The sequence below is a fragment of the Convolutriloba macropyga genome, unplaced genomic scaffold (assembly GCF_964194025.1).
Source record: "Convolutriloba macropyga unplaced genomic scaffold, txConMacr16.3 SCAFFOLD_2409, whole genome shotgun sequence".
In the NCBI taxonomy this organism is placed as follows: domain Eukaryota; kingdom Metazoa; phylum Xenacoelomorpha; order Acoela; family Convolutidae; genus Convolutriloba; species Convolutriloba macropyga.
The window spans coordinates 19,010-31,190 of NW_027452890.1; the positions used below are offsets into that span (position 1 = coordinate 19,010).

A 12,181-nucleotide genomic window follows, 5' to 3' on the forward strand; every position below is an offset into this window, starting at 1 on the left:
CGGAGACCCAGCTACAAAACTGAAAGAAATAAAACAAAAATGATAAAGCTCAAAAATCAACTGACTTTTTTAAAGAAATATTTTCAAAAATTCCAAAAAACTATCAGCTTTGAACTTTACACAAAAAATGTCAATTGGCAGCCGCTAAGAAATCCGGTTGTGCTTATTAGTATTGCAAATTGCAATCAATTTATAAAACGTAAACAATAAATGCAAATATAAAACGTAAGCAATCAAACAAAAAACAGTAAATGCAGATAAATTAGAAATTTCACAAATAAAATATCGAAGCCACAGTGTTGAGGCAATTATATCAACTAAACATTAAAACCATTGAAAGCTTTAAATTGAAAAAAGCGGTTAAATGATTTGCCTTAGTTTCTTTTCATTTTAACTGGGCCTTCTAGCTAAATCGTCTTTGTGGAAAAGACACCAAAAAGAACCACAAATACTGACCAGTAGTTCTCGTGAAAACATATTTCTAAGCTCTACAGACATCTGATCAAACATAACCCACTGCAGAAAAACTGTTTAGAGCAACAGAAAATTGATTAGTTATGTCAATAATAAGACTAGTCACTTGTTGACGACAAAGGAAATAAAAATTCGGAATAACAAAAAAGTTTTCTTTAGAGGAAATAATTGAAAAACCGTTAAATATAAACTGAAATCAGGAAATGGGGAAGCGAACTGAAGTCAATAAAGATCGTGGAAGCGTTGAAAGTCTTTGATTGTCATAAATAAACAAATAGACAACAAAAAGAACGAAATTTGGAGACAAAAACAAAAAAATCCCAATAAATTTTGTGATGGTACGGATGCGCAGCCGTTAAAACTAGAGGCTATTCACTGAAGTATCTACACAAGTTTTTTTGCGCATTTCTTCAGTGCCAGTTGGAACTATAGTTAGTGTGATAAGTTGAAAAGAGAACAAATAACAACCCCAGATGCAGGAAAATATGCAAATATTGGTAAATACAAAATTGTTTTAAAAACATTTCTTGAAAGTCATTAAAACTTTTACCTCTAATACAAAATCAGTCAATACATTAATTTGAAGGTCTAAGCAAACAATTACAGCTAATAATTGACATTGCCATGCCGTAAAAAAACGAAAAGAATCACAATTACAGGCAAAAACACAAATCCAAGAAGTTTTGAGAGAACAGCTTCACAGTCGTTAAAACTATCAGCTATTCATGGAAGTCAATACAAATGTTTATTTTGCGCGTTTTTCCAATGCTAATGGGAGCTATAATTAATATGATTAGCTGAAAAGAGAATAAATAACGACGTGAAATACAGGAAAACATGAAAAATTCACAAAACTTTCATGAAATTTCGTAGTATGAGAACCAAGAAAACATTACTTGAAAAAAAAAACCAATGTAATGAGTAATTTGTCTTCCGCTTGGAATAAGTTTTGCTCTGTTTAAATAAAGACTAAGCTACATATGGACAGAAAGAACATTAAAACTTGATAATTTTCAAAACACTAACATTCTCTTAAAACAAATATTATCAAGGCCTTAAGAGGCATTAGATAATAACTGAAGGCACTGTACAGAGTCATCTGCAGCTTTTTAAGAACCAATTAGAATCTTTAAATGAAAAACGTAGTGATGGGTCTGCAAAAATTTCTATAAATGAATCAAAAGAGAAGAATTCATTTAAAATTTACGAAAATACATTTTCAAAGCCATAAAAACTATGAGCTTTTCTCTCAAGACAAACTATATTTTCATATGGTCTTATTTAGTTTTAAATAGGATCGATAGTCATTGATTGGGCCCTGGTTTGAAGTAGTTCATGTCAGTAATCAACATAAAAAACAAAACTGCAAAGAAAATTTTGAAAAAGACCGCGGTCTAATATAATCCGAGTAATTATTGATTGTAAGAATCCATGATGAGTTGATCCCTAGCCATGATTTTTCTCAGCGTCTCATAAAAACAATTGATTAGTTCATATCTTTGCAAATTGGATCAATTACTAAATGAAATTTTGCAATAAACCACAAACAAGTGTACCACACTTTGTATAATTTTTAGGTTTATTTTTCAAAAGACGGCAAAAATTTAATTCCTGAAAACTCCTACAGGAAGCAAATGTACAGTTGTATTTACAGGAGTTTTCATAGATGATGGCAGCAGATGGTAGGTCTCTTTTTCCTGCAAATTTAAACGAAGTAGGAAACAAAAGCTTATTTGGGACCTTTTTTGAGTTAAAAAAGTCTCAATTTCGAAAAATTCAGCAAAAATATTAACCAAAAAGCTCGATTAAACAAATTGAGGAGCCTTATCTATCCTGAAGCATGAAACAAATAACAATGGTTTTTAAAATTTTACCGAGTTTCAGCAAAATTAACAAAAACTTGGTCAAAAATTACGGAAAATGTGAATAAAAACAACGGAATTAACTCTAATTTTCTCAAAAGTTTAAACCTCGATAACTCCCCGTAAAATACGAAAATCAGAAAAATCTTTTTAATTCTATATTCTACGCTGGACGAGCTTTCTAATGAAACCAGTCTCAACTCTCTACGATGAATATATCGATCGGCCAAAATTGTCGGAACGAAAAAAAAACCCATTTGAGTATATAGTTCCTCCCCCCACATGTGGGTCGGAACCATTAAGGATAGGTTAATTTTATTTGCCGGGTGTGGAGGCAAGCAGTTGCTCAGATAATAAGTTGTGCCTAGTGGACTCAAAATTGCTTACAAGAGGATATTTGTTTTAAGACACTTGTACACAACAGAAAAATTTTAAACACCAATAGAATGCAAAAAATAGAAACCTTGAGAAATATCTTTACGTAGTTCTCCTTATTATCAAACAATTAGAATGAAAACAATTTAACTGAAACTTCTCTGTAATTGAGTAATATAAGAAATAAATAACATTTGATAAACAATGCTAGCGTTTTTGTTGAATATTTTAAAACTATTGTGATGTGGACTCCGAGTTGTTCTGGCTGGCATATTGTGGTCCAAAGTGATAACATGCTGAACACCTGGGTTGTTCTGCAGTAATTGAAGCAGTTGCATGACAAAACCATGGACATGGCTGACTGAACACTCTGGTTGTAACTACTGGAACAAAAGCGGTGTTGAACGAACAGCAATGGTTCCAGTTATTCCGTATATGACATTGGTTGTGCATTTGCGGCCATGGTGGTGCATGACAGTGCGGTGGACCGTTGGGTGCAAACATGGCTTGATTGTTGGGTCTGATCTGACCTTGAGGCACCGCTTGCGGCATCATTGCGTTTCCCATATTTTGCGGGTTGTTTTGGATCATCGTGTTGTTATTCTGTATGTGTCTTTGATTATGCATTTGTTGCTGCTGCTGCTGCTGTTGTTGTTGTTGTTGTTGTTGCCGTTGTTGCTGCTGCTGCTGCTGTTGTTGTTGTTGCTGTTGTTGTTGTTGTTGTTGTTGTTGTTGTTGTTGTTGTTGTTGTTGTTGTTGTTGTTGTTGTTGTTGTTGTTGTTGTTGTTGTTGTTGTTGTTGTTGTTGTTGTTGTTGTTGTTGTTGTTGTTGTTGTTGTTGTTGCTGCTGCTGCTGCTGCTGCTGCTGCTGCTGTTGTTGTTGTTGTCGTCGTCGTCGTCGTCGTTGTTGTGCTTTTTGCTGCTGAGGTGGAGTCTGACCAGAGTTATCACCAATCGCCGACTGATTTGGAATCGGGAGCATGTTACCCGGCAGCTCGTCAGGAGCACTGAAACCTAGTAGTCCCATCAAACATCCTTCGAATGAAATCTTTGGGTTGTTCTGACTGGAATCATGTGATTTCATGGGGTAACATACTGGACATTCAAGTCGATTGCAGTTTTTCCAGTGCTGGAGAATTTGCCTGGATGACAAACAATTCTCAACTCTGCAAGCCTTTCCATCTTGACATGTGTATAGATGTTGTAACACGTTTTTCATGGTTCCACAATGAGGCAATTCGCAAACTTGCTCGTCTGCACCACCTGTTTTAGGGTCCTGTTTGTTACATTTATGTGCATGTAACAGCAGAATTAACTGTTGCTGAATAAGCTTTCGCTTATGGTCGTCAGCTGAGCTGTTGTTTCCGTCTGATAGCATTCCACTGGTGTCGTCCATTGGGTTCGAAAGTATCCTTTGATTTAACTGCAGTGATTCTGTGCTTAGATTCATAGTGTTGGAATCTGGGTTGTCGGTGCTGGCAGTGCCATTTTGTGCCGATTTCAGCAAAGACTGTGGGCGAGTGAAATAGCGCGGAGGTTGCGGGGGTGTTAGTATTGACTGGGAAGAGGGAGGTTGTTGAGTATTATGCTGCGACTGACTCTGAACAACAAATAAATCGTTGCCAAAGTACCGTAACTTGACTACTGGAAGTTAAAAGATTTGAAAGTCTTTCTAAGTGTAAAAAATTCAACTAATTTCAACACTTCAAGCATTTTCATTCACTACGGGAAATCATCGGCGCTTCAATTAAGTGAAATTATGTTCCTGTTTCATGTCGGTTTTTTAGACTATCATTCAATTTAGCTCACTAGATTATTCAAAACCATCCAAGTTTAGTTTTTAGTTTCTAGTTTTGAGACGAGATCAGGGCTTCAATGATAAGCTTAGCGATAATGATATTCTCTGCCTACATCTCATTGTTGAGTGGCAAATATGCAGCCTGATTCAAAATGGTTCAGGGTCTTGATTTAGGATCCATTCATACATTTGCATGTAATAATAGGAACAACTGGTTATTTGTAAACTTTTAATAATTTTTCAATATAAACTTCAAACAAAATTTCGCTAAACTTTCAATTTAAACTTTTAATTATCGATCTCACCTGAGTGTAAATTTTACCTGAGTTCAACCAATTAATACTGGCCATTGATACTGAGGATGTATATTTATCTACCTGAGAAGGTGAGTAGTTCATAATGTTGGTGTTTGGGTCGTTTGTGCCATTTTGTGCTAGTCGGTGTGAAGACTGTAGCCGGGTGAGGTAGCGTGGCTGTGGCATGGGTTGGGAGGAAGGAGATTGTTGTTGTTGACTATGTTGCGACTCATTTTGAACAAATGAAATGATTGCCTGAACAATGCCATTATAGCCCGCGCAACTAGAAGCTTCGAATCTCATTCTTAGTGCAAAGAAAGTAACTAAGTTTAAACATTCTGTCATTTTTATAACCCTCGTTTAATCATCAGAAAAAAGCTGCGATTACGTGGATTATATTTCTCCGTCCAATTTTTTCCCTTTATACGATTTCTGAGGAAAATTATATATGTTATCATAGTTTTTAGTTACGAGACGAGGTAACGGGTTTGAACAAATATTTGATATTCTTGGCGTGAACATAATTCTTGAGTGGGGATTCTTAGTCAGGATATCCTAAGTCAGGTTATTCCATGTTATTGTCATAAGATCAAGTTTACTACATTTATGTGCCTGTAACATTAAAAAATAATTATTGATGGTGAACAAACTATTCCTCATCGTTTTTCACCAAATGTTCCTTTTTGCTTGAGCTCTGCTTGGGTGGTGGACATTGTGTATATTGCAGACCAGTTGATCTACCTGTGGAGGGTTACAGTTCATAATACTGTTGTCTGGATTGTCGATGCCCGTTGAGCCAAACTGCGCCGATCTGAGCGAAGATTGTAGACGGGTGAAGTAGCGGTGTTTTGGTGGTATTGGCTGAAAAAAAAGGTGATTATGCTTCGACTGGCTCAGAAAAAAAAATACTTTGTTTCCACAGTGATGTCAATTGAGCCCAAAAAACTGAACTTGAGAAATTTTTCCAAGCAATGCGGACTAGAATAAGATCATTTCTTACACTCGTAGAGTTACTTGCGAAATTTTATCAAATACCCATATTAAAAGTTTTGGTGCAAACTACTCATCCAATTTTATATTTAATGTGTGAAACCAGCTTTTACAATTACGCTTTTGCGTCTGCTTTCTCATTTTTCAATTTTGGTTTTTTTAAATCAAAGTGCTGATAAAATGGAAAATACAAACATGTTTTTGTTCTTCTTGCATTTAATGTGTTACGAAGGTTATGCATGATAGATTTTAAGAAAAATCTTACCACGATTTTTACAGGAAAATTAACTCAAAATCTCTTTTAAATCAATGCCATTCTCTATTCTCAGCAACAAATCTGAAAACTTGGAGATACTGATATAAATTCAACTTAAAAGATTTGCCAGATTTTTTTGTTGTAGTACTTTTGTTTGGCCCGGAGCTATTAATTATTCAAGATTTCCAAATTATAAGTCTGCAACCAATGAAAATTTTGTCTATTCTCAGATTTTCCTAGCGTTGACCCTAGAAGCTGCCAAGTAGATTTCATCAAGATTTCAAGGGAAGGCAAAGAATACAAAAGAAGGCTTCTTTCAGACACCAGAGATGATTAAATCTATATTCAATTGAAAGTCCTTTTTTCCGCATAGACAACCCATCTTCAAATTAGAGACAAAGGAATCTCAATGTCACCCACTGATAGCAACTGATGAATAGCGACAATGCTGCTCAAAACGCGACAAAGTTGCTACCGGTGTATTAAAGAAAATTACTCGCCATTTTTTGCTCGATTGGATTTTTCCAAGTTACTTTGAGGTTAGTTTGAGGCTTGCTATATATTTTTCTATGAAAACTTCAATTTAAAACAATTTAATAACTGACAAATTTGTGCGCGCTATTATAAAAATACTAAATATACAGCACTTTTATATGGGAAATAGAAAAAAAGTGTTTGCTTAGAAAATTATTTCAACATAGGGGGAAACGATATTTTTTGAAAACATATATACAGTTATCAACTGATATTCTAATGATCAAATCCTATCACTTGCTAGTTTTCAGCATTTACTCTGCTTAATATATAGCCACGCATCGGGGCACAGACTTGTCAACTTTTGTCCAGAGTCCTGGCCCGCAATTAAACGGGTTCACAACTTACAAAAATGTCCGCGTAAATGTAATTTTTTTCAAATATGCAGCCAAATATGTTTATTTTTAACAACTTCTTACAAAAAATGGTTTTTGTTTCTTTGAATATTTATCTAGAAAACAAACTAGGTCTATATTGAAAATCATTTTTATATCAACTTTCAAGTTTAACATTGAAAAAATAAACACGATTTCGAGTGTATTCAAAATTATGAACAGTTCTAGAAGATTTTAAAAAACTGAATCCAAAAACTGTAGTTTTTTCCGTTTTAGAAAGAAATGTTCGGGTAAAAGGTGAATAGATTTATTTTTCGTCAGATATTAGATTTTGTTTAGTTATATGAGGTCTGTTTTTGATTTTTTCCTATTTAGCTGTATATGTTTTCCACAAAATTCACTGATGGCATATATGCTTTGTTGAAAAATCAACACCGTAATATCAAGGTTCCGTTTCCAATTTGTTTCCAAAGTTTGAAGAAAAGCTATTCACATTGCTCTTAAAACTATTTCACTGCTGATACGAAATTCACGGAGACTCAAGATTATAATTATATAACAACTGATTTCTATCTGAATATAGACATTGATTTGTTTTTTAAAAAATTCTCCGGTGCATTAACGCATAGAAAAAAAATTGTTTGTATAGAAAAAAAATTCGATGCAATAAGTTTCATATAAATTTTTAACATATCCTTATTTATTCAAACTTGTTTTCTTGAACCCTCTTTTTCAACTGGGCAGACTTTTTGTTATCTTGGATATTTGACAATCCTGAAACAATAATAAATAGTTTTTCGAGAGCATACAAAAGCCACAAACACACAAGTACCAAACTCAAGTGTTTTGAGATACAGTCAAATCGATAGTCGATTAAAATCATATTTGAGTGAAAACAGTTTAACAATAACAACTTTGTCATTTCTGTCAGTCTTTGTGAGTATTACTGTAAATTTTTAATACCTTGAACGGTGAAAAAAAAATGCTTGGATTTCAAGCAAACTAAGTTATCATGCACTTCTAATTTGCAATCAAGAACAAGCCCAAAAAGCTAATCATCAAATCCGTATCTTCTTAATAACAATCTGAGTTCATTCCTTGATTTAGAAAATTTTGTTTACATGCAGCGCAATACAAAAAACTCCCACATCTTTCGAAAAAAAGGTGGCTATTCGAATCAGATTTTAATTAGTTTCAAGTAGACGTTAAGACTTATCAGCAGATCAGAAACAACAACACTGTTTGAATTCAAACATTTTTATTTGTGACTGTCTTCACTAAAATATGTTGTCAGATATACTCTTTTTTCATGAAATTGAGAACACTTCGAATAATAACCTCATTCAAAATTGTTCATTTTGCTATAATTATTATTTGAAACTCTGAAGTTTGCGCCATCTTCAGAAACGGCAAAATTACCCTTGTTTTAAGTTTTTCTGATATTTCAATCAAATTCAAAAACAACGGAATTTTTCAGTTTTTTAGGCAATCTGAGATAATTTTAACATAAGCATTGACTATTAACCTTATGACAGTTCTAGCGCTCGATAGTTTTTACTAAGACATATTGCAAGGGCACTCTTCCATGGCTGATTTTCGACTTGTTTTGTTCCATTGTTTCTTGAGACAGACGGAATTTATTTTTCTCTCAAACGCAATCTGTGTCAATTTTGGATGCCGATTATGTTTTTTCTCTGAAACGCTAACCTTATCAATTTTGGAAACTGCTTGGTAGAAAACTTCAATTTTAGGTTAACCTTAATTAAACACCCTATCAACCTTACAAAATCATGCAAGATTCTTGGTTGCAATATATAAGCTACAAAATCTTGCAAGATTCTTGGTTGCAATATATAAGCTACATAATTTTCCAAGCCAATACAACGCTTTTATGGTATGTTACAAACTTATAAGGTGTTACTTAAGTAGACAACGAAAGTCCTATGACCTTTTTTTTCCAAAATAGAAAATATATGATAGTATGCATTACTTCAAAAGCGTTCCTAAAATTTGGAGTTGGCAGTAGACTGTTAACACGATGAACATTCTTTCCAATTTCTTATTCTTTATACAGGCATTTTTATAATGCATATATCATTTAGAAACTTTTATCTTGAATAAAAATTGGACAAAAAAGGATAATAAGAAAGATACACATACACAATCAGACATGACACTACAATCGATAGTTTCAGTAGTTTCGGCAGAGAAGAAAATGACGTCACACCGTAGTTGAGATCTTTCTTGAGCCAAAAACGACAAAATTCTTTCTATTGTTTTTGGTTCAGTCTTTTTATTCGGTATTTTATATAAAACTTCGGTATCGTCAGTTTTTCAAAAACCGTACACACCGATGTGTTCTTAGGTCTTTAAAATGAGCAAACTGAAGCTTTTTTGCTTCTTCAGAAACGGCAATTCCCAAAAAAAAACAAACATTTTGAACTATTAGGTACGTTTCATACCGATGATACCGAAGTTTTCTTACAAGTTTTTGTCGTTTTCGATCTACTTTATCAAGTAGAGCAAGCAATGTTCCGATGTTAACACTAATTTAAAAATGAAATATGAAAATATGAAATTAAATGAAATGCAATAAGAGTTCATGACCTTGCCACATCAGGTCATGCATCGTGGGTTAACCAATGTGCTATACAAATATTTGAGGATGGCTGCAACTTCAAAGTGGACAATCTTTGATCTTAATGTTGTAACCTTTGGTCTATAACTATTGACAAAAACGCCCGCTCTCAAAGTTTACCTGGTAGATATTTCAAATTCCAGCCAGAGTTTTGAATTCCAGGTCACCAAACTTTCCTTTAAAAGCTGACATATCTGAAGATCAATTTCGAACGAAATCAATGAGATCATTCTAGAATTTTTTTTATGAAATTTCAATTTCTATGAGATAATTAAAAACTTTGCTGCTTCACTAATAACCCGGAATAATTGTCATAAATGAAAAGTTCTAATCTTAAAACCTCTTAAATGGATATTATCGAAACAAACTACGGTCATAGAAATTTCTAGTAACAATAAGGCAATTTTTTATTAGTCAAGTTTGGACCATAAAATGTGCATTTTTTAAAATTAAGAATGAATAAAAGCAGTAGTAACTCAATTTTTCTCTCATGAGAGTAGAATTGCAATTTTTCCACCCACTGATGGCAAAAGTCATTGTGGAAATATTTGTCAAAAAAATTAGGAAAAACTTTAGCGAGTTTCTCTGAACAAAACTTTATTTAACAATTAAAATTCAAGAGTTCTTAGCCAACAAACAGGTCAAACAAAATTGGATGAAATCAAGTGTAATTTCTTTCTGGTGCTCAGTTTTGTTAAGTCTGTTAACAGCTAATCTGCATTGAAATCTTGTTCAGAAAAAAATGCAAATCGACGTTAGTATACCAGAAGAGTTCAGCGCTAAATAAATAAAACTCATACCGATTTAAGTACTTCAAAAAAGTTCGATTACTAAAAATTAGACATTGTTATGAGAGAATTACAAAAGAATATTCGAATAAAAAATGCTGAAAATTTTTTCTCCTCTCATAGCAAAAACAAACATTTTTATTTCAAAAGACACTTTTTGTGTTTCAATAAAAGTCAACTTAAATTTCGGATGTAATTTAATTAGCTATCAGTCGTGAAGTTGGAAATTACGTTAGTTAGAAATTACGTTAAGAGGGCTGCTACAAAAAATATCAATATATCCTTAAATTTAGATAAAAACAACTCAGCACCGTTACTGAAAAACAGTTAGAAAACAATTGAGGGAAACCCAACTGAAGAAATAAAAACAGCGTTGACCTTCGAATAAAAAATACACGTTCTAAAATTTTGAAGCTTTGTGCAGTCATCGTCCAGACAAAAAGTTGAAGCAGCGCCGCGGAGGAATAACTTAAGTTTTTAAAAAGTTAAATTTAGAAAAATTTTACTGAATGCCCCAATAAAAGCATCAACAATTAGTTGATCTCAACGCTTATCAAGAATAAATGTTTTTCTCGCTGAACTTCAGATGACATAACTTACGATAACCATTCTGCAATAAATTTATTTTTCCAGACAATCATAAGTAATCAAAAATTTTTTGAGAATTAAAAAAAACGTAAGTTAAATTTAAAAAGTTACCAGTTCCTTGAAGTAGTTTCTAAGTTATGGAAACCTGAATTGATGCGCCAACAAACTATTGAGTTTTCCCACAAAATGAAATTTCTGCAACTTGGCAAAACGAAATGAGACAAAATAAAACAAGTTAGCAACACAAAAAATGTGACTAAAATCAATCAAATTACAAAAGAACGTTTAGTGTTTACACTAGTGCTTAACTAAAATTTCAGCTTTAGTTTCAGGTTTGAATTAAAGCTGAAAATTCCCCTCAATGATCAGTTGTAACAATTTTGATTCAAAATTTTCGACGGAACCGGAAAATCCGTAACGTGTCATGATTTTCCCGTTATACACTAGCGCCAAATCAAATTTTAGTCGTCACGTTCACAACGACTTCAAAAAAATCTGGCCTGAGTTCGGTTTGAGAGGGTTGAGGGCATTTTTAGAAAAGCTACAGCATTTCAACGCAAAATGAGCGTTTTTTTTTAGATTGTTGTTAACAAGCAAAATTGCGACCCAACGAACTCCAGGAATGTCAAAGCCGCCATATGTATCGCTTGCTGTATTTTTTTGACATAGAATTCAGGACACAGCACAGCAATGAAGCACGTGCGCCAGGAAAAGGAGCTCAGTAGTTAAATTCTCGTTGTCTTAGATTTTTGAAGTTCTTTGTTCTTGTAAGGTTTTACAAGGTGTTAATTTTTCATTAACTGATTTTTTTAATCTTGATATCTTGTTAACAGGACCTACAGGAAAATGTTATCACTTTATAGTTTATGGTGAATGCTTTCTACGGAGTCTTTGAGAAATGAGAACAGATCGAGTCTTTGGCACCATTGGAAAAATGGGCATAAGGAATGAATTCTATGATTTCTAGTAGGCTTCCAATTCTGCAAAATATAACCATAACAGATCGTAGTATTTTTTTAGTTATAAAATTTGTTCACAAATAATTTAATCTATGTCTTGTTTCGACTGACTTTGTATTTTTGAAGCTATCAACAATTTTAAAGTTTAATCCTAAGGAGGCGAGCAGAAATTTCTCTTTGATTTGTGCCAAAATAAGTTCGATTTATTTTTAAAAAATTTTATGGTATTCAAGCAATTTTCTAAAAGCAATCCTAGTTTTTATCAAGTTGTTCACTTTAAATAAATTCT

The 12,181-nt window shown here is 33.2% G+C and overlaps 1 protein-coding gene across 2 annotated transcripts; it reads right to left on the reverse strand.

Annotated features, from left to right (window-relative positions):
* Positions 1 to 2,923: 2,923 nt before the first annotated feature.
* Positions 2,924 to 9,539, reverse strand: LOC142357877 (uncharacterized). 2 transcript variants are annotated; one of them, XM_075409369.1, is made up of 5 exons: positions 9,405 to 9,539; positions 9,080 to 9,162; positions 5,546 to 5,665; positions 4,886 to 5,059; positions 2,924 to 4,310 (listed from the first exon to the last, which is right to left on the reverse strand). In XM_075409369.1, the coding sequence occupies exons 2-5, from the start codon at positions 9,089 to 9,091 to the stop codon at positions 2,946 to 2,948; spliced, it is 1,671 nt and encodes a 556-aa protein (XP_075265484.1). In that variant the 5' UTR covers positions 9,092 to 9,162; positions 9,405 to 9,539; the 3' UTR covers positions 2,924 to 2,945. The 2 variants fall into 2 exon arrangements, with proteins under 2 accessions (XP_075265484.1, XP_075265486.1); XM_075409371.1 differs by having other exon boundaries at positions 9,080 to 9,189; positions 9,405 to 9,457.
* Between the last annotated feature and the right edge of the window lie 2,642 nt (positions 9,540 to 12,181).